Source organism: Mus caroli, chromosome 7 (genome assembly GCF_900094665.2).
Source record: "Mus caroli chromosome 7, CAROLI_EIJ_v1.1, whole genome shotgun sequence".
NCBI classification, from domain to species: Eukaryota; Metazoa; Chordata; class Mammalia; order Rodentia; family Muridae; genus Mus; species Mus caroli.
In genome coordinates this window covers 122,761,599-122,783,519 of record NC_034576.1, presented here as the reverse complement: position 1 = coordinate 122,783,519, position 21,921 = coordinate 122,761,599, and the positions used below count along the sequence as shown (strand labels likewise).

Sequence of the window (21,921 nt, the reverse complement as noted above, 5' to 3'; positions counted from 1 at the left end):
AGTAAGTAGGAAAACAAGGGTTATTTCTGTAGAGATGGGATTAGAACCCATGTCCTGTACATATATGGCAGTCTCTACCACTGAGCCTTTCCTTAACTTGTTAATACTGTTCTTTACTTTTTAATTCTAATGAGCATATAGTATTTTTTTTAATTTTTAAAATTTTATTTACTTTGGTGTTCCACCTCCATATATGCCTGTGGGAGAGTGTAAGATCTCCCAGAAGTGGGGATTATAGACAGTTGTAAACTGCCATGTGCATGCTAGGATTTGAACCTGGGTCCTTTGGGAGAGCAACCAGTGCTCTTAACCACTGAGCTGTTTCTTCACTCTGAGCATATAGTTTTGTTTTTTTTTTGTTTGTTTGTTTGTTTTTGAATCAGCTTTTAAATAACTGAACTATGAAATACATAATATACAAACATAGAAACTTACTTGGCAGCTTGGACATCTGCACTGGAAAGGTTTCCTTGAGCAACTGCTTTGACTTGGTTGTAGGCAGCATTGATAACCTAGGGCAGACAAGTAAAAAGTTATCAGTGGCCGGAGCCTGGGTCTCCTGAGGTAATCAACATTCCTGTACTGAGGCAAAAATACAACAGGAAGTTCTAGTGTTCATGGGGAATTCTCTGGTCACCACGTGCACCATGTGCACCATGTAGCTGGTGTGCTACTCTGAGAGGTTGCACAGCACTTAGGACATAATCTAGTAACAGTCACTCGTGCTGGGCCTGGAGGGATTCAGCTGGCTCTGCTCCTGGCCCTGTTTTCTGCATCTCAATCCAGAAGAAGTGAGGAGCTGTCTCTGTGACTTCACCATCACACCCTCCTTACCATGAGAAAGTGAAACTGTGAGACAAAATAAAGCCTTTTCCTTTAAACGCTGACTGTCGCAGTACTGAGAATGAAGCTGCACTTATACACACCTATGTGATGTACAATGATAAAACCAACAGTATCCACCAAGCTTCTTACAAATCTTAAGCATAGGGCAGAGAATGGAAGAAAATGGTGCCTCTTCCTTGAGGAAGATGGAAGAGACTCCATGTTACTAGGAATACACACAAACACAGCTAACCTGGAAGGCTTGCACATCAGAGTCCGGTAATCAAAAGAGAAATCGAAAGAATCCAAAGTTCCATTGATGTGGCTACTTGGTACATATTTGCAGAACAAACAAATTAGGATGTTCTCCACCTCAGTCCTGGCATCTTTCTGGACTTGTGGCTTATTGTTCTGTATAACGACCTAAAATCTAAGACTTTGACTTCCTTTCCATATTTGTTACCCACTTCCATGGCCACAATTCCAGTCTTGAACATAAGGCAGAACTGCCTAAGGTTAGACAGTCCCCTCAAAGTCTCCAATTCCAAAGCCCAGCCTCACTCTAGTCACATCCCTAACCCCCGCTTTAGTAAGATCTCTAACGCCTCCACTGTTCACTTCCTCCAACCTGTTGTTCCAAGCCCCAGTGCCTTGGAAAACTGGCCCACACTCCTCAGTCATCCCTTCAGTAACTCCTGTCAATCTTTTCAACTACTTCCTATCTTCTTCCTTGCTCTAACTTGCCCGCTTTCAGGACTCTGACCTGGCATGAGTCCTACTCCCCACCTCCTTCATTTTCCTGTCAGGGGAGTGAATGCCAATGAAGAAAACTTATAACCCAAACCTGGATGGTTCTCGTATGAGAATCCAGGGTCACTATTAAAGGAGACCCAGACACTGCTGCAGGCCCATTCTCTGCTTCTAGCCATTCACTTCTCAAGTCTCTTAATTTCAAGTTTCTCTTTCTCTCATGTGTGACTCAGCATTGGCTTTTGTCGCTGAACTAAAATGCCTGTGTTCTAGGTTACACTTGCTCCTTCTTTCTCAAACTTGAACCATTTATCATTTTCTATATCCTGTATTTGCTGAATCTACCTTCACAAATGCTTCCTTCAACTTAAAACTTTGAGTATAAAAACTGCTCGCCCTCTTCTTCCAGCCTCCACCAACCTCTCACGCCTTTGCACTCAATACCGTTTTCTCTTGCTTTCCTGTTCCCTCCACACCTCCAAACTGTGTTGCTGCCCAGAACCTCAGCTGAGTGTCTTCTCCTCCTCTCTGTGTGTATTTTTGAGATAAAGATTCATGTATCCCAGAACTCATTATGTAGCATTTGATCTTCCTGCCTCCTACCTGGTACCAGAAATATGCCACCACACCCGGTTTGTATGACAATGCTGACTAAATCCAGGGCCCCACACATTACAAGGAAGCACTCTATCATCTCTACAAGGAAGCCTACAAATACGCATCCTGGACTTGACCTGTCCGGGATTCTGAAATACAGATGTCAGAATCACATATTTAAGAAGAACCAAAGTATGCATTTCCCCTTTCTGTAAGCATTAATATACACTTTGTGAAGTTTTTCAAGTAACAGACAATTCAATTATATCAGACCATAAAGATCTATGACAAAGCATGGCACTTAGATATTTCCCATTTAACTAAAACCACAGCAATGGGAGAAAAGCTTTAGAAGGTAATGAATTAGTAACTTACCTCTCCAGCAGCTGCAGCCTGGGAAATAGTGTAAATTCCAAAGAGCCCAGAGTCTGAGTAACTGGCATTAAATGCAGAAACCTGAAATATAATGTAACTTTACTGTATAGTATTTTTTCAGGTAGAAGAGATCACAATTTCCCAAGATTATTTGGATAAAAATTATAGACAAAACACAGTAATTTACTCAATTCTGGCAGGGGCTGAAATGTCCTGCAGATTATCTCTTCAGAACCACAAAGTTTAGAGGATTTCGTGTCATTTAAACCTTCCTCTTTATTGGGCTTTTCAAAACTTCTCTTGATGAGTAAAGGCAGCACACATGTAACTGCAGCATACAGTGACAGAGATGTGGGCTGCAGTCGGACAGACTGCATTTCTTTATTTTGCTGTTGGTACCATCTGGCTCACCAATTTCCTTGCACTTCCATAAACTAAAGGCAAAGGGCTAGACACAGATTTGGCCTAGTAGCTATAGCCAGTTAAGGTAGTAAGAAATTTAGCTCATAACAGCTAGGGTGAGTCAAGTTCCAAAATCCTGAGGTGGACCTTGAATGCACAGAGTATCACCTAAGTTGTTAAAAGATAAAAGGTTTTCAGGGTTTTTGTTTTTGTTTTTTTTTCAAGACAGTGTTTCTCTGTATAGCCCCAGCTGTCCTAAATCTCTGTAGACAAAGCTGGACTTGAACTCAGAGATCCACTTATGTCCCAAGTGCTGGGATCAAAAGCATGTACCACCACCACTCAACTGATTTAACTGATTTTTAGATTATTTTTTAAAATAAATAATTTCTTTATTTTTATTTCTTATGCATTGGAGTTTTGCCTGTATGAGGTGTCGAATTCCCTGGAATTGGAGTAACAGACAGTTGTGAGCTGCCATGTGGGTGCTGGAAATTGAACCTCAGTTCTCTGGAAGAGAAGCCATCAGTGCTCTTAACCACTGAGCCGTCTCTCCAGCCCTGATTTTCAGGTTCTTGAAACAGATTTATGAATTCATGTCTCTGTGAATACAGTCTGAAAAGTCCACATTTCAGACTTATGTTCTAGATGATTCTTATGCACAGTGAAGTTGAAGAATCACTGGTTTACCTGGGTGGTGGCAGCACATGCCTTTGATCCCAAGTACATTTCTGTCTGTCTTTCTTTCTGAGACAGGATGCCATGTAGTCTGGGCTAGCCTCAAACTTATTACTCCTACGTAGGGGTGCTGAACTTCTACCACTACTGTCTCAACCCTGCATGCTCTAGGATTACAGATGTGAACCATCATTCTCAGCTCATGTATTGTCTTTTAAAGACAGACTAAAGTAAGTAATTATAAATACTTGGTTGACATTTCACATTTTCTTTTTCCTTCTCACTTGATGCAGGGTCTTGTTATGTAGTGCAGGCTAGCCTTGAACTCCTGATGTTCCCTGCTTCACCTTCCAAGTGCTGAGATTACAAGAGTATGCCACCGTGACTGGTTGACATTTCAAACATTCCTGACGCAAATATCACATTTTGAAAACATTTTCCCATCATAAAAGCATCAAAAGTTTACATAGGCATGGTGGCACACACTTGTAATCCTATCATTTGGGAGGTAGAGGCAAGAATATTAGGTGATCACAGCCATTTTCAGCCATAGCAAGTTTTGAGACCAATCTGGAACATATGAGACCTTGTCTCAAACAACCACCACCACCACCACCCAAAAGTTATTATGAGGCTCGTTTTTTAAAATAGTATACACATGCATGCACACACACACACACACACACACACACACCTCTCTCTCTCTGTGTACACTCTATTTCATAACAGAAAAGAGCATAAGAGTCTATTCTAGATGGTTGTGAGCCACCATGTGGTTGCTGGGAATTGAACTCAGGACCTCTGGAAGAGCAGTCAGTGCTCTTAACTGCTAAGCCATGTCTCCAGTACCTCTTGTTCTTAATGTCATCATTATTGTATTAATTTAATCTCAAGATGGAGGTATGTATCTGTAAACAATTCAATGTTTTTTTATGGCCACTTGCTTGTAAAACAATGAACAGCAAAACTTAGGAAACAGCCACAGGAACAGAAACAGAGAGGAAGATACTAGTTATAGCTAGGGAAATAAGGACAATGAAGCATTTCTTTTATTAACATTTTCTTTCTTTATATATCTCATGTACTTGTATATAACTGTGCATATGCGATCTTGTGTATGCATGTGTAGAGGCTTTGGTATCTTCTGTCACACAATGACTCCCTTGGCTTTTGAGACTAGGTCTCTTACTGGCCTGGAACTCACCTAGTAGGCAAGGAGACTGGCCAGGGAGCCCCAGAGATCAACCTAGATCCACCCCTCCAGCACTGGGATTATAAGCATGTGCCATCCACCGCTCTTAGCCTTTTTACATGGTTTCTGGGGACTGAATTTAGGTCCTTAAGCCTGCAAGGTAAGCATTTACCTTCCCTTTGTTTCTAGTGTGGTGGAATGATACCAGGTTTGAGCCACCCAATAAGCTTATAATTGTTCATCTTAAATTTTAAAATCAGACTATCATTAATAGATGATCATGACTGTATCACAAGTAACATGTTTCTGGAAGCTAAAACAGGAGACATTGACTGCTCAGACTCACATCAAAAGGCTGTTGACTTCCTTTGGCAACACTCTGGCTCAGGAGACTGGTGGTGTTGTTGCCCCTTTTGATATGTGGTCCAGCACCAAGAAGATGCTGAAGTACACTGAATGCATTTGCTTCTGCATTTCCAATGGCAGCACTTTCTGCAACAATAGCAGCATGGACCAGATTGTCTCCATTCTGCTCTCTAATTTCACCTGGGTCATGTAAGGTGGGAGGAGTAAAAAAAAAAATCTTATTATTATTGGTTTTACTCATCAGTATTCTTTATGACAGTAATTAACTAAGGTTAGGGTATGTGGTTTACCAGGTATCCCCACTCAAAGCTTGTTTCCCATAACACCTGAGCCATCTACTTCTTTTCTTGTGTACTGACATGGCTTGGTAGTAACAATCAAGCCAATCCTGCCCCAACATGCTATATCTGAAGAGAAACGCGCAGGAGAAAGAACACTTACCTCCACGGTATTTGGCTTTTGCACCAGCTAAACCAAGGCCACCCCTCATGTTGAGAAATTGTTCAGCAACCTGCTTTAAGACAGAATGACTCACACCTGTTTCAATGGAAGCAAAAACAAAGATAAAGTCAATATTTCTACAATACAATTATAAAGGTTCTGTTTTTCCTTGTTTTAAAAGACGTAATTCTTAAACACAAGCCAGGCTTCAAGACGGATCAGCAGGAAAAAGCACCACACCACTCTGGAGGCCATGGCTGGCTCCTGGGACCCACCTGAGGGTGGAAGGGTTGTCTGTCTTCTGACCACACATGTGGTGTTGATGGCGTGTGCTCAGCTGCTAATCATTTACACACACATACTAATACATTATTTAAATCCAAAAGTACCCACATATTACAGATGTAAACAGCAAAGAAAACATGAATCTTCTTGCTATCAGTTTACAATTTATTACTAACTATTACACTCATCTAGATGTTTTCCTGTATAGTTACTGGTATATATTGGTTTTTTTCACCTTTTTAATTTTCTTTGAGACAGGGTTTCTCTATGTAGCTCTGGTTGTCCTAGAATTCACTCTGTAGACCAGGCTGGCCTTGAACTCAGAGATCCACATGTCCCTGCTTCCTGAGCGCTAGGATTAAAGGTGTGCACCACCACTATCCAGCTCACTTTTATTCTTTTATGGTGCCAGAGGCTGAAATCTAAGGTCCCAAGCAGGCTAGACACAAGTTTTTCTACTGAGCTACATCCCAAGACCCTATTTTAAAAGTGCTATTATTGTCTTTAATGTTTCTAAATTGTCTTCCATATTTTGTAACTAAGTAGTCAGAAACGGTTATAAAATATCCCAATTGATGAATATATCATTTATCCAACCAATATCTTTTTAATAGACATTAGCATGTTTCTAGTAGCTGTTGGAATCTTGCATTGTACACTGAAGGGCAATCAAGAGTGAAAAGACAAACTTTGTAATATATAAGTAGCACACTTGGTAAGTGGCTATATAGAATCCAAAATAAAAGAACCTTTAATAGATATATTCAAAAGCTGTCAACTTATATTCCACCAAGATAGTCTCACTATCTGGTTGGTCTAGAACTCACTATATAGACCAGGCTGGCCTCAAACTTGGAGGTCTACCTGCTTCTGGAGTGCTGGAATTAAAGGCATGAGCCACCATGCTCAGCATGCCATCAATTTTTGACAGTGTATATGTCTCCAAATCGTAGATAATACTGGGAAGAGCCAAGCCTTTAATTTTTGCTAATCTTGCAGATTAAAATTTTCCTAATTATTAGTGATGCTCTTTCTTATACATTTTATAAACACTGTCAAGACCTTAAAGGAAGTAGTAAAATACTGTAATTTATTTCCCAAACACCTAGCAATTAAAACCCTATCATATACTATCCTCCTAGAGTTTTCAAAATGTTCAGCCCTATGCATATGTCCCACAGTTTAAGGAATTGCTCTTGGGAAGCAAACTGACACGCAGGCAATCTCAGACTTACCAAGTCCAACCAGAGCCATTCTTGCACTTGTGAAGTGGTTCTGAACAAAGTAATGTAACTGAGGAAGTAAAGAAGAGCTATTAGGTTACGTCAGTATAAATACAAATGGCTAAAACCATACAAGTGCAGTATGGCAGGAAACGCATTCCCAGGTTTGAAAGCTGCCATAATGATGACTATGAAGGATTAGCTATTGCCTCATCACACTGTGATTTTATACTAAAAACTATGGCTTAAAAGAGCAAGACCTTACGGCCTCATGATTCTACAACCGTGATGAAAACTCTAATAAAACCATTGAATTTAAACAGTGTGAGAACTTGTGATGGTTTGTATATGCTTGGCACAGGGAGTGGCACTATTAGAAGGTATGGCCCCGTTTGAGTAGGTGTGGCCTTTTTGGAGTAGGTGAGGCACCGTGGGTGTGGACTATAAGACCCTCATCCTAGCTGACTGGAAGTTAGTATTTTGCTAGCAGCCTTCAGATGAAGATGGAGAACTCTCAGTTCTGCCTGCACCACGCCTGCCTGGATGCTGCCATGCTCCTACCTTGAAGATAATGGACTGAACCTCTGAACCTGTAAGCCAGCCCCAATTAAATGTCCTTTATAAGACTTGCCTTGGTCATGGTGTCTGCTCACAGCAGTAAAACCCTAAATAAGACAATTATCTCAATTAATCTCAATTGAGACAGTATCTCAATTAAACCAAATTAATGGCTGGGGAAAGTGATTAAAGCACTTGCCATTCAAGTGTCAAAACCCAAGCTTGGAACCCAGAACCTATGGAAATGCCAGGTGGGCATGGTGGCAGAGACTGATCCCTAGAGCTCTGTGTCTGAGTAAGAGACCCTTTCTCAATTGAGGATGATTTCTGACTTCAGTGTTGAACCTCTGTATGTATGTGCACACATGTGTACCCATGTAAACCATGCAAACATATACATCGCATTTCAGACATGCAAATTGGAAAATATTTAAAAAATGAATAAAAACAAATTAACAGTGTACACTGGCTTGAAATCAAGAATGAGACCAAGTTTATGCCCTTAGTTTTAAACAGTACATCTTATCTACTGTATCTTGATATGGGTAATCATACAGCACTATAATCACTCTATGACAGACGACTGTAACCACACTACTCCTATCCACTTCCCCCCTTGTTTCTTTTTCCTTCCTTCCTTTCTTTTCTTTCGTTTTTTGAGGTAGGTCTGCCCTACCCATTTTTGAAACCAATTTGTTAATCCAGATTATCAAATAGATGGAAAGATCCATCCTATATGTGGGTGGCAACACCCATGGGCTGGGATCCAGGCCTGAACAAAAAGAAGAAAGCTAGTGGAGCACCAAATTCCTCCATCTGTTTCCTAACTGCAGATGCAAAGTAACCAGTTGCCTCAACCCCCACTGTCAGGCCCTGCTGCCAAGACAGTGTCTTCAAACTCTGAGCCAAAATACACTGTCTGCCTCTTCTACATTGCTTTTTTATAAAGACTGTCACTATCATAATGGTTAAAGTTACCAACAAATATTACAGAATTGTCTAAGAGAGTGTAAATACAAAATAACACTGTTTCTGGTACCCACAGTACAGATGGATTAAGTTGATTCCAGGTGGAATCTTAGAATCTTTCAAACAGTCAAGTTTTATGCAGTTGGAGCTCACCTGTGATCCTGGAACAGAGGAGGCCAATGCAGAAGACTGTGAGTCTGAGGTCAGTCAAGCTTATTATACAGAGAAAAACCCAACTACTTATTTCTCCAACCAGCCACACAAGGCCACCAATACTCTGAGATTTGGGAATCCTGGTTTGCACAACCACCTTAGGCTAAGCAGACAGGAAGCAGGACCAGCATGGAATTATGAGTAATGAGCGCTACTACTTCCAAGGGTTTGAAACTTTCTTTGGGAGGGAGGGAAAGTCCCCTCACTTTATAGGTAAAGTGGATATGCACTAGTTTATAAGCAGAGATACACTGTTCTACACTGGATCCACTGGAGGGGTTCAGAGAATGACTGAAGTTGAACTTTCACCACTTTAATCAGGAAGCTATGGTGGAAAGGAATGGTAAGCATCCGTGAGTTGCCTTAGAGGACCAAACAACGATGTTCTGTGGATGTTTCTTTACTGAAGCTGAACTGCTAACGTGTACTGCTTTATTTTCCTTATACTTCCCTTAGCCTAAGAACACATTAAAAGATGAACAAGCAGGAGGTATGAGAGGTGGCTCAGCAGTTAAGAGCACTGACTGCTCTTCCAGAGGGCCTGAGTTCAGTTGCTAGTAACCACATGGTGGCTCACAACCATCTGTAATGGGATCCAATGCCCTCTTCTGGTGTGTTTGAAGACAGCTACCTGTACTCATATAAATAAATAGTAAAAAAAGAACAAACCAAAACATTAATGACCTTTGAAAGCATTGGATTTATCATAGTTAGCATCCTAGTATTGCCAAGAATAGTTTTTGCCTTAAATGGGAATTTTTGGTCTATACTGATTCATAAATTGCCTTTATTTATAACATGCTATGGAATGTTTACATATTTGTTAATATTTTTGTTTCTTTTCTAAAAAAATAATTGCTTTAATGATGACTGTGTATGTGAGTCTGGGTATGACTGTACCATGATGAATGTATGGAGGTCAGCAAATAGCTTAAGGGAGTCGGTTCTCTTCATTCATGGTGGGATGTGGGATCAAACTAAGGTCACTGGATGTGATTGGCAAGAGCTTTCACCTGTCAGTCGTCTCACCAGCACTCAGTTAGCGTTTCCGAATGAGTAAACAGCATGTATTCTAAAACAGGAGCGTGCGTAAGTAATCACCCCACGCTGGATGGTAACTGTTTCTAAGTTTTTACAATTATGCAGCAATTCTGTGAGACATCCTTGAGAGCTCTGTCTTCCCGTAGCACTCTTTACATACCTATGACATTTCTTTACCAAGGGGAATCTGACTTCTAAAAAAATTTCAAAACTCACTGGAAGCTAGTCCAGTGAAAAGTGCTGCCAATTCTAGTCCTGTGACATGAATTATGACTTTTCATCTCCAGACAAATCTTCACTTGGCTTCTCAGAGTAGCCTCAAACCTGAGGCAATCCTCCACCTCAGCAATCCAAGTGCTGGGATTATAGTTCTCAACCACTATACCTGCTTTATGAATTATGATTTTTTGGATAAGTACCACAGAATGGTAGACACTAAATTACAGATTGGTAGATCAAACAAGAAGATTAAATAGTTTTCTAATCACAGACTAGAAATGAGAAACAATACTTGAGTCAATACTTAGAAAGAATTGATAATTCCAAAATGGGAAGTAGAGAAGTGAGGTTTATTTCATACATGTCATCAGAGGCACTAAAATTTATAACTATAAAATACTTTACTATGATATCTAACCATTACATTATTTAAAAAATATACATACACACAGAAAAGGCTATAGAAGAGAATACATCAGGTATGAACACTGAGTGCCTTCTGGCATGTAAGCTAGTTTTTGGTTTTGGCTCTAAGTCTTCTCCCTACATATTCAGTGCACATGCACGCACGCATATATGTGTGTGTGTGTGTGTGTGTGCGTGCGTGTGCATTATGTGTACATGAACAGAGGCCAGAGGAGGGTGTCAGGTGCCTTGCTCCATCACTTGTCTTATTATTCCTTAGCGACACGGTCTCTTACAGAATCTGGAGCTAGGTTGGCAGTCAGCAAGCCTACAACATGAGGACTACAGGTGCTTGTGGCCACTCTTGGCTGTGATTACATGCGTGTAAAACTCTGATCCTCATGTTTGTGCGGCAGGAGCTCTTACACACTTAGCCACCTCTCTAGACCCTTAAGACAATCTCTTCTCATTTTGCTTGTTTTAGATTTTCATTTCAGGACCTTGTTACTCATAAAAACTTTTTAGTTAAGATATTAAAAAAAAAAAACCACTGTTTAAAAAGTTTAGTCAAAAAAAACCAAAAAACCAAAAAACCAAAAAACCAAAAAACAAAAAACCAAGTTTGCCAGGAAGAAAAAAGCAGAATGGATTTCTTAAGATTAGGAGTTGGTACAAAACCCAACACACATCCTGAAACAGCAGGTTTAATATAACGTGGTCTGGTGGTTAGGAGTGAGCATTCATAACACAGCCCTATCACTTACTTCCTCTGATGTTATCTTCCCCATCCTATAGTCAGGACAGTACAAAGGATTAGCCAAGGCATTCTTGTAGGCAACATCATGCAAGTTCTCAATGATACCTGAAAGATAAACAACAGGTGCTCAAATGTATGGATGGCTACAGTATTTTTAAAAGACAGCAACAAGCCTATACAGATTTGAGACTGACGTTTCCAGAGACTTGAAATTTGATACCACCTAACTTTATAGCAACTTTTAAAGTTGTGCCTGCAGAATACACAGAGAGAGAGAAGAGCAGTTGTCTCTGTAAGACAAGAACAATTTATTTGATCTGAATCTGACTTCACTTCTGGGTTCCCTCCCTGGGTAATGAGAGAGTTGCCAGGATACAGGGAGCTATAAAAGCAGCAAGCTTAGGTTAATCACCAGTTATTGGGAGTAAAAAGCTACTTACCACTCACCTGGACTTACTTTGTCCTGGTGCCCTGGCACTGTGACACCTGCCTTCTGGGTTCTGTGCCTTCTCTGGAACTATCCCCTTTATCTGTTCAATCAAGCACTGTGCTAGTTGCTAGAAACATGGAGAGGCATCAGATACAACGGCCACTCTCAAAATGTTGAGGGGAAAAATTATGAAATAAAATTGTTCTGAAGACAATGTTAGCAGTGAAGTGTGCAGCTAGACACATGGAATGACAGTGGGAAATGGAAAAGAGTAAAAGAAAGAGAACCTTGGAAAAGTCTCAATGATCACTTCTCAGGTGATGTATAAACTTGTGAAGAGTGTAAAATGCAGAGGAAACAGACAAAGCAGGGTCAGGTATCAGTGACAGAAAGAGAAGATGTAGGAGCAGGGAACAGCTAGAAAGAAAGGCTTTGAAGTCTTCACTGCTAAGAAATGAAAAATGTTCAAGGAGATAGGTGGGTATGTTTACCTAATTTAAACATTACAAATGTAAACACGTATCAAAATGTACATGGTTCCCATTAATAAGCATTATTTTTGCATATAAAATAATTATAACAAAAAGTAAGAGACAGAGGATGGGGTCAGATGAAAGCTATAAATTCTAGATAAGAGTTTTGGACTCTAACTTACAAATTGTTTTAAAGGATGTTCACTTGGTTTTCAAAGCAGAAAGGTCACTGGCAAGGAATCAGGAAGTTGGTCTAAATTAGTAATCCTAGGGGTGGATGTGAAAGCAGCCAGGAGATATAACAGGACAAGTTTGGTCAGAGAAAGACAAAGACTGGAACCCTGATGGCGAGAAGCAGTCGGCTTGGACAAGTACGGCACCTGTCTACAACTCTGCGTGTGACCACACTCCTCTGTGACACAGGTGTCACTGGGATATGTCAGCCACACAAACCTCTCACTAAATCTCACATAGGTTCTTTCTTGAGAGTCCTGCATTTGTCCCCAGTGCCACTCAGAACACTATAGCTGGCTCCTATTCTGGTCCACCTGCTCAGTTTTGCTCCAATCAGGAGCTATGTAATGTCTAAAAGCCAGTACTGTTTGTTTACAGATTTGGTTTGCCAGCTATCTGTTAAGATTATAGAATCAAACATTATAAATATCAAAGCAAAAATGTTATTTTAAGAATTATGGAGTCTTTTTCTTAAATTTTTTTATTGAAAAACAATTTTATAAAATACATTTTGTTCATGTTTTTCCTACTCAACTTTCTGTTCTCTCTCTAAAAATAAATAAGACCCAAGAAATACACATACACTCTGACAAAAACAGTATTCTAAATAAACAAGCAAAAGACTAAGACAAAACATGTGGGATGTGCTCTGGAAGGACCCTGTAGGGGGCGTCCGTGACAACAGCAACAGTAAGCTGCCACAGTAGAAGCAGTAGAGCTATGTGCTGCTGGGTCTGTTCTAAGCAAAACAAACAAACCAACACAGGGGGAACAGACAGCACAGCACGCACAGTCTACTATCCACCTGTCCACCATCCTTCAATAACAGAGCACACTTGGGCGATATTTTCAAGTCCACATAAGACTTTTCTGCACAAACTGGATCTTCTCACAACTCGTATATTGGAAACAATGGAATGGATCTGCAAGTGTACTCACGGGTCTGTGAATTCTGAAAGGCGACAGCTTTGTCAATCTTTAGCTGAGAGCGCAGGGCAGCTACTTCCCAGCGGCGAAACTCAGGTGCTGTGGTGACATTGAGCAGGAACTCCATGAGGATCTCACTGCAGGACGGTGACAGTGACAGTGAGGAGGTGACAGTGAGGAGGTACAGTCACAATTCATACTGCCGTTACGACACATACTTTTAATCCGGCAGCTGCTAGGGGGAGGCTGGAGGACTTTTTCTTCTAGGCTAGCCTGAGCCATGAAATAATACCTTGTCTTGAAAAACCAAGGACTTGGGTGGGAGCTCAAGGACAGAATATTTGCTTGGCTCTAGATCAGTGGTTCTCAGCCTCCCTAATGCTGCAGCCCTTTAATACAGTTCCTCATGCTATGTGACCTCCAACCATAACATTATTTTTTGATGCCACTTCATAACTGTAATCTTACTACTGTAAATAGTAACGTAATATCAATGTAAGTTGTAATATAATCAAACATTACAAATACCAATGCAAAAAAGTTATCTTAAGAATTATGGACTATGTTTTTTTTTTTTAAAACATACTTTTAAAAAGATTTATTTATTAATTTTATGTATATGAATACACTAGAACTGTCTTCAGACACACCAGAGGAGGGCAACAGATCCCATTACAGATGGTTGTGAGCCATCATGTGGTTGCTGGGAATTGAACTCAGTACCTCTGGAAGAACAGTCAGTGCTCTGTAGCCCCTGGAATATGTTCTTTTATTATTATTATTTATTAACAATTCTTATACAGTATGTTTTGTTCATGTTTTTCCCACCCAACTTTAAAAGGAGAATCGTAATGTAAATATCTGTGTTTCTAATGGTCTTAGGCAACCCCTGTGAAAGGGCTGTTTGATGGCAGAGGAGTCGTGACCCTCGGGTTGAGAACTACTGCTCTAGGTGATTTCCAGGATTAATTCTTTAATCTTTTTTTACAGTCCAGTCTTTATCCCCCTCCTGGTCTGTCTTGACTGTTCCACATCCTATACCTCCTCCCCCTCACCCCAACATTTGTATTTTTTTAAAAAAGCATATTATTTCTACTTTTATTAAATTTTTTCTTTAGGTTTAAATAAACTTTATTATGTATATATGCCTCTGTATAGGTTTACAAACTTGAGTTGAGGACCCATGGAAGCTAAAAGAGGGCATCGGATCCCCTGTAACTGGAGTTACATGCAGTTGTGAGTCTCCAGATGTGGGTGTTAGGATCCAAATTTTGGTTCACTGCAAGAGCAGTATGCAATCTTAATCATCCACTAAACGTCTCTCTGGTCCCTACGTCTTCTAACTGAATTTTTTATTTAATATAATAGTAGGCTTTGTTTGCACTACCTGTCCCTAGTACCCCATAAAAGCAGATATTCTAAAACGCGCAAGTACTTACATATCGCTCCGAATGCCTTCTACAGTGTATGCCATGTTCTCCCTTGTCGCAGTCACACTGAATTCAAAATAAGTTACAGTGAATTATCTGAATCAGAAAATACTACATATTCAACTAAAAATTTAAAGTATTTTTTAAAAAAAAAAGCCAAATAAATCCACCTTAAAAAGTAATCAAATTTTGCCTCATGGATGAACCTCAAGGACCTTATGTTCAGTATGAACATAGTTTGTATCATTTATTCATACAAAGAACAAAATGACAGCAAACTGTAAAGCTAACATTCCAGCTCCCTTTACCCACAAAGATTTTATTTTTAATTATATGGGTAAGTGTGTGTCTGTGAGGGTGTATGTGCACATGAAGGCTTCTGACTGGAAGAGCCAGAGGTGCTGGACTCCTGGAACTAGAGTCATAGTGGTTGTGATCTGTCTGACATGAGCGTGGGGAAACCCAACTCAGGTTAATAATGTGCCTTTTTAACTCCAGAGTCATCTCTCCAGCTCTATTCTTGTTACTCTTCAACACACCTTAATTTACCACCAACTGCTTCAATTCCACGGGTTATCTTGAAAGACGAAGCTCCTTTGGTAGTCTTGAAAAAGAAAGAATGCTTTTGTTAATAGCTCTTCAATGTCTTGTCTGCCACACCTCACACTATATCAAAATCTATTGTCTTAAGTGTTAGCAGATCCTAACACAACTTTACAAGGTAGGTCCTAAATAACAGGCACTTTTTAATAAGAATTATGAGATTCAACAAAGCACATTGCATGTATGTTCACATACATATATACTGTTATTTTATTTTTGGGAGACAAAGTCTCCTTACATAGTCCAGGCTGGCCTGTAACTTTTACACAGGTCAGGTTTATCTCCAACTCTACAATGAACTTTTTGCCTCTGCTTCCCTGATACTGCAACTACAAGCCATATGCCATCACACCAGGTTTAGATTTTAATTAAAATACAGTTGTGTAAAAAATTCCACTAGCAAATATAAGCTTACCAGACTTTTCTGTTCTAAAGAGACTTGTGTACTGGTGAGACTTTATGGGTGTAGCTTCTGGCATTACTAGGACACACATCTCACAGCAAAGTCCCTGATTGCCCGACTCTTACATTCTTTCCATCCCCTTTACTACAATGTTTCCTGAGCTTTAAGTACAGGAGTGCTTTGTAGATGGATTCAACAAGGACAACACAAGTGGCCATGTGAAAGAGGAGGAAGTCCACGAAGCCTCAATCCTTCACAAAGAATTACAGGCAACTGAGGGAAGCTGGGAGTGGGATGGAAAGTCCTCCCTATGGAAGAGCACAAAGACTGGTTGTCCAGTGACAAATGGTCAGCTCTAAAAACATGCATACATGTAGCATATGGTCTGAGTAGGTTATATTTAAGAATATATAGACAGGCAAGACATAAATGTATATAGTAACAATTAATGAAATAAAGAAGACATGAATTTGAAGGAGAGATGGAGGGTTCATGGGAGGGTTTGGAGGAGGAAAGGGGAGAAATGTAATCTCAAAGGAGAAAGAGAGTCAGAGAGACACTTGTATATGAGAAATTACTATTTTTTTCAATTTTTGTCACTTTCTATTAAAAAAAATGTTGCGTCTCCTCTACTAGTTTCTTATGTCTTAATACTAATTTCCAGTTGGATAATAACAATTGTCTGTGATCAATATTCTGTGGTTTCTCATTTTATACTATGGGATTTTACAGGGTTAAACAACAGCCTGTCACAATTCATATCTACACAGAACCTGGAAATGTGACTTTATTAGAAAACAGGGTCTTTGTAAATGATAAGGTCAAATCATATCGAATTAGCAGGAGCTCTCAATCCATTATGATAAGTGTTCTCAGAAGAGGACATCTGGACACAAGGAGAGACAGAAGGACAGCTAAGAGACAAGAGAAGAGAAGCAGGTATTGGAGCAACGCATCTTTAAGTTGAGGACTATAACAAATTATCAATAAACACCAAAGGCTAGGAAGAGGCAAGAAAGGGTTCTTCTCTCTGGCAGCATGGCTCTGCTGATGCCTTGACTTAATGTAATACTTTGGCTTCCAAGTCTTTAAAACTGTAAGAAGATATATTTCTTTGAGCTAAGTCACCCAGTTAGTGTAAATATGACACAACAGCTTAAGGAAATAAATACAGGGACATTGCTTTCAAGCTTTTGCTGTTTTAAGACAAGGTTTCATGTAGTCCAGGCTAGCCTCAAACTCTTGATCCTCTTGTCTCCACCTTCCAAGAGATTGGGTTATAAATGTGAACCTCAATGCCTTTATTTTTGTGCCCATACACACATGCTCATAATAGGCCAGGGGAAACTGTGATGTGTTTTCTGAAGCTCTCTCTCGAGATGGGGTCTTCTCTCACTGAACCTGAAGCTAGCTCTCTGGACCTAGCTGGTATGACAGCAACCTTACAGGATCTGCCTATCTCTGCTAAGGGTACAGGTATGCATGGTTATGATTGGTTTCTTTATATGGGTGTTGTTTTTTTTTTCGAGACAGGGTTTTTCTGTAGCTCTGGCTATCTTAGAACTTGATCTGAAGACCAGGCTAGCATGGAACTCAGAGATCTGCCTGCCTCTGCCTCCCCTGTGCTGGAACTAAAGGCCTGCGCCTCGACCACCCGGCTGATGCTGGTGTTTGAAGTCAGGTCTAATGCTTGCACAGCAAGACTTTATTAAATCATTTCTTCAGCCTCTTATATTTTATCTTCTCTACAGGCCCAAGATCACACATCATTTCCAAACACTACGGTAATAAAGACACTTACCAAACTAGATGCAAGACGTAGTAAATGCGAGGTTCCCAAGTTGTTGGAGTCCTCATATCTACTGCCTGCTTTAACGAACAAGCCAATTCTTGACAGAGGAGCATAGTTTTCCAGAGAAGCAATCACCAAACCATTTGGTAATTTGGTAAACTGTAGTTAAGACAGAGTGGAGATGTGACCAATGCCTGTCTTTAATGAAGGAGTTTAAGTAAATTGGATGTGGGTTCCATCAAGCTGCTCAGTGGGACTAACCTCAAGATCCTGAGGCTGCAGAGGCACTCCTCCAGGGGCTGCTGAAGTTTTAACCTTTGGGGCAACTTTGAGGGAATAAAATCTCTAAAAAACAAAACAAAAGAAACAACAATAACAAAAACCCCCAAAGTCAGGTTATGTGTGCTCGTATGAAGAGTCCATTACATGTAAAAGAAAGGCAGCAGCACCACCACTCGACACAGTGGTTTCAGGTAACGCTCTACCCTCATGGGACGCTCTGACAAGTAACTCCTCATAATTTATTAGTCATTCAGTCTACCCAAGCCATTTTTTCCCCCTGTAGATAGCTTTTCTTTTCTTTTCTCCCCTCCCTTCTTGAAAAAAAAGTTGGCACCATAGCCTAGGATGACCTTAAGTTCAGGATTCCTCTGGGACTAAGGTTTATACCACATGCCTGGCCTGAAGCGTTTTTAAACCTGTGCTGATTTGTGATTTATACAGAATAATGAGCTCTCTATGAGCTTGGAAAAATACCTATTTTGTTGCTTTTAATTATTTTATTAAAATGTCAAGCGTTCCTTCTAGTAGTGATGATTTCAAAGTTTCTGGACAGTTGTATTGTTAACACTTTAAAACAGATTTCAGCATTCCTGCTTCCTCCATTTGTCAGTCTTTCATTTATTTTTACTAAAATCACCTTCATCTCCTTGGTCACTTTAAGGATCGTTTCCCAGTGCCCCTAATGTCTGCACTGCAGTTTCACCCTTTTAGGTGCCATACTAGGCATATTCAACCAAGAAAAGGTTTTAGCTTTACTGAACGAATATCTACACAATGCTAAAATCAACAACAAATTCTCAGCATAATATGTAATAACTTGGATGATGGATCTAAATGCACTGACTTTACACACACACACACACACACACTATACACAATGGTATAAAGCTATTAAGATATTCCAATTATGTCTAGGGTTCACAGGATTAGGACATGCAAGCAAATATACTTTCATGATGCTAAGATCCACTAAACATGTTGCTATTATTTGCCAAGTGTACCTGTAAAGTTCTATAATGCTCCTACTCGGCACTGCCCAGAGTGCTGTATGCTGAACACTCAGTCAGCGCTGGGCTAATCTGGCTGCTGGTTTTCACCTGTTCATAGAATTACTACTTTACCCCTTCAGTCCTGCTTGTAAATTATGAATCATAATTAACTGTGCCATTTTCATTTTAGTTTGCTGGATAAGGTGTATGCAGCCACTTGTGATTTTTTTTAGCTGTGAATGCCCAAGATGTAATTCCATAACATCCAAGTTTAACAGTCCACATACGAATAATCCACAGTTCTACTTCTGTGCTTTTGGGTAGTGACGTTTAAAATTTTCTGCTTCTTTTGGGTTCCTTTCAGGAAAGACTTAGTTCTTAATTGTCATACAATTTCTACTTTGTTTTAATAACACACACATCAATTCATTCTCATGGAAAGTGCTCTCTAAGGACTGTTAGCAGTTGGTCTGTCTAGGCACAAGGAATACAACTGTAGCCTAAATTTGTACAATACATATATGTAAGTACAAAGCACAAGGAAACACCATGCCCAGGCCTGGTGTATCACTGTCTAGTCGCCTCTCAACACAGACACTCCTGCATTTCCGCGTTGTAACTCTGTGCTGTAGGGGCTGCTGTTGTATGGTTGGATGTCTAGCTGCACCTCTGACCTCTAGATGCTAGAAGCACTCTCTCAACAGGCGGTTAGGAATAAAAAGCTCCGCATGTGACCAGCTAGTAGGGGCAAATTAGCCCTTGCTGAAACTTCCCATTCTCATCTCTTGAAAAACCACGATTCCAGAGTGATAACGTGCTGACACATGAGGTACTCCTCTCCCCACCGCAAGTGACAACTACATAATTTAGGGCTAGACTTGAAGAAAGATCAAGAGCCCCTCCTGGAGGAAGCCTTTAAATGGGACCCCGAGAAAACGAGCATCTTAAGGAATGGGGGGGGGACTGAGTACTGACAGGAACGAAGGTGCGGGCACTGAGATAAGCAGCGCACCGCGTTTGTGAATTTAATAAACTCGCACGCATTGGGGAAACCGACGCCTCCGGATCAACCCAGGAGCAGAGGTCGCAGGTCGGGTAAGCAGGCGGCCCGGGTGGCGATGGCCTCCACCCTACCTGCTTCTCGAGTGACCTTCAGGAGTCTCCCGAGAGCCGTTTCTCCGCCACTCTCCAGGCCACCCTCCTCTTCGGCTTTCCCCGCCTTAGCTCTCGGCTGCTCACAGGACCCGCCGAGCCTCCCAGGCCTCGGCTCGCTGGCAGCCGGCTTCTCCGCGGGGTTTACCTGAAGGGCAGACCCAGGCCTGAGGCCAAGGCCGCACACTCCGCACCCAGCTCCTGAGTGGCCGACAAGCGTCCCCAGCCCTGCCCCACGCGCGTCCCATGCTCACCGAGAAGGACCCGGCCCTGCTGAGGAGCTTCATGGCTCTAGCAGTTGCCCTTTCCCACGGTCACCGCTGCAGACAGCAAAGCAAGATGGGGTCGGAGGACCGAGTTTCCCGGCGTGCACTGCGAGCTTGCCCACGCCCCCTTGTCCCGGCGGCCTTCTACGCACGCAGTGCTCTACTGCTCCAGTAGGCGGGACGAGCCCTGCTCCTGGGGAGAGGCTAGAGGTCTCCAGGACTAGCTCACAGCTTTTGTAGGTTATCCTTTCTGAGTTCTTTTTCTGCAAAAGACATGCAGCCTGTAATCCCAACTGCGTCTGCAGCCGTCACAGTCACCCCAGCCGTCTTGGGCCTGCCCGTGAGTACTAGCAAGTCCGGGACTCGTCGGCACTCCCTGTTCCTCGGAGGTCATCCCTCGCCACCGGTACCGCGAACGTGGTGACCGAGTTCACAGAAACTGGCAGGGCGAATGTCTCGTCGAACAGATCAACACACTTGTAGGTCTCCGCAAGGAGATCGTCACCAGCAAGGACTCAATCTCGTGAAATTTGCGTCCAGGCTCGTGTGTGTGTGTGTGTGTGTGTGTGTGTATAATCAGGGACTTAATATAGTCTTCTATTGCACTTAAAAATGTTTAACTGTTGGTGATACAGATATATGGCACAAATCATTCGTGTGTTACACTATGATTGAGACTAATTCGGGAACCACTGCTTTCATGAAGCCGCATAGCTGCTTAAAAATGTTTTTACTTTTATTTTTTTACAGTCCAGTCGTTGCCCCCTTCCCACAGTTCCTCATCCCATTCCTCCTACCTCTTCTAGAGGATGCCCCCACCAGGCCCCAGCACTCCCTGGGGTCTCGTTTCTCAAGTTAGGTGCCTCTTCTCCCACTGAGGCTAGACCAGGTAGTCCTCTGCTGTATATATGTTGGGGCCTCGGACTAGCTCATGTATGCTGCCTGGTTGGTGGCTCTGTGTCTGAGAGAACTCAGGGGTTCAGGTTAATTGAGACTGTTGTTGGTCTTGCTATGGGGGTTGCCCTCCTCCTCCTCAGCTTCTTCCTGCCTTTCCCTAATTCAACCGCAGGGGTCTCCGACTTCAGTCTAATGGTTGGGTGTAACTATCTGCTTCTGTCTCAGTCAGCTGATTGTTGGGCCTCTCTGAGGGCCGCTATGCTAGGTTGTTTGTAAGCACACTATAGCATCAGTAATAGTGTCAGGCCTTGGAGCCTCCCCTTGAGCTGGATCCAAATTTGAGTCTGCTACTGAACCTCTTTTCCTTCAGTCTGTTCTCCATTTTTGTCCCTGCAGTTCTTTTAGACAGGGACAATCTGGGTCAGAGTTTTTGATTGTGGGATGGCAACCCCATCTCTCCACTTGAGGTCCTGTTTTTCTACTGGAGGTGGACTCTGTAAGTTCCCTTCCCCCACTGTTGGACATTTCATTTAAGGTCCCTCCCTTTGAGTTCTGAGAGTCTTTCATCTCCCACGTCTCTGGTACATTCTAGAGGGTCCCCCCCACCTGAGGGGGGTGGTTTCTATTCTTTTCTGCTGGCTCTCAGAGTTTCACTCCTGATTCTCCCCTACCCCAATACCTGATCATGTTCCCCTTTTCCTCTTCCTGTCCCCTCTCCCACCCAGGTCCCTCCTTCTGCCCACCCCC

The 21,921-nt window shown here is 41.6% G+C and overlaps 1 protein-coding gene across 1 annotated transcript in view; it reads right to left on the bottom strand.

Annotated features, from left to right (window-relative positions):
* Positions 1–20,395, bottom strand: part of LOC110298142 (cytochrome b-c1 complex subunit 2, mitochondrial) — a 25,079-nt gene extending 4,684 nt beyond the window's left edge. Inside the window, exons 1-12 of the mRNA XM_021167181.2 lie at positions 20,266–20,395; positions 17,850–17,933; positions 17,598–17,747; positions 15,330–15,394; positions 14,800–14,856; positions 13,373–13,497; positions 11,304–11,401; positions 7,147–7,204; positions 5,627–5,722; positions 5,166–5,365; positions 2,548–2,628; positions 436–512 (exon numbers count right to left, since the gene is read on the bottom strand). Coding sequence (XP_021022840.1) covers positions 436–512; positions 2,548–2,628; positions 5,166–5,365; positions 5,627–5,722; positions 7,147–7,204; positions 11,304–11,401; positions 13,373–13,497; positions 14,800–14,856; positions 15,330–15,394; positions 17,598–17,747; positions 17,850–17,933; positions 20,266–20,298 — 1,124 coding nt within the window. The 5' untranslated portion in view covers positions 20,299–20,395. The remainder of the gene's footprint in view (positions 1–435; positions 513–2,547; positions 2,629–5,165; positions 5,366–5,626; positions 5,723–7,146; positions 7,205–11,303; positions 11,402–13,372; positions 13,498–14,799; positions 14,857–15,329; positions 15,395–17,597; positions 17,748–17,849; positions 17,934–20,265) is intronic.
* Between the last annotated feature and the right edge of the window lie 1,526 nt (positions 20,396–21,921).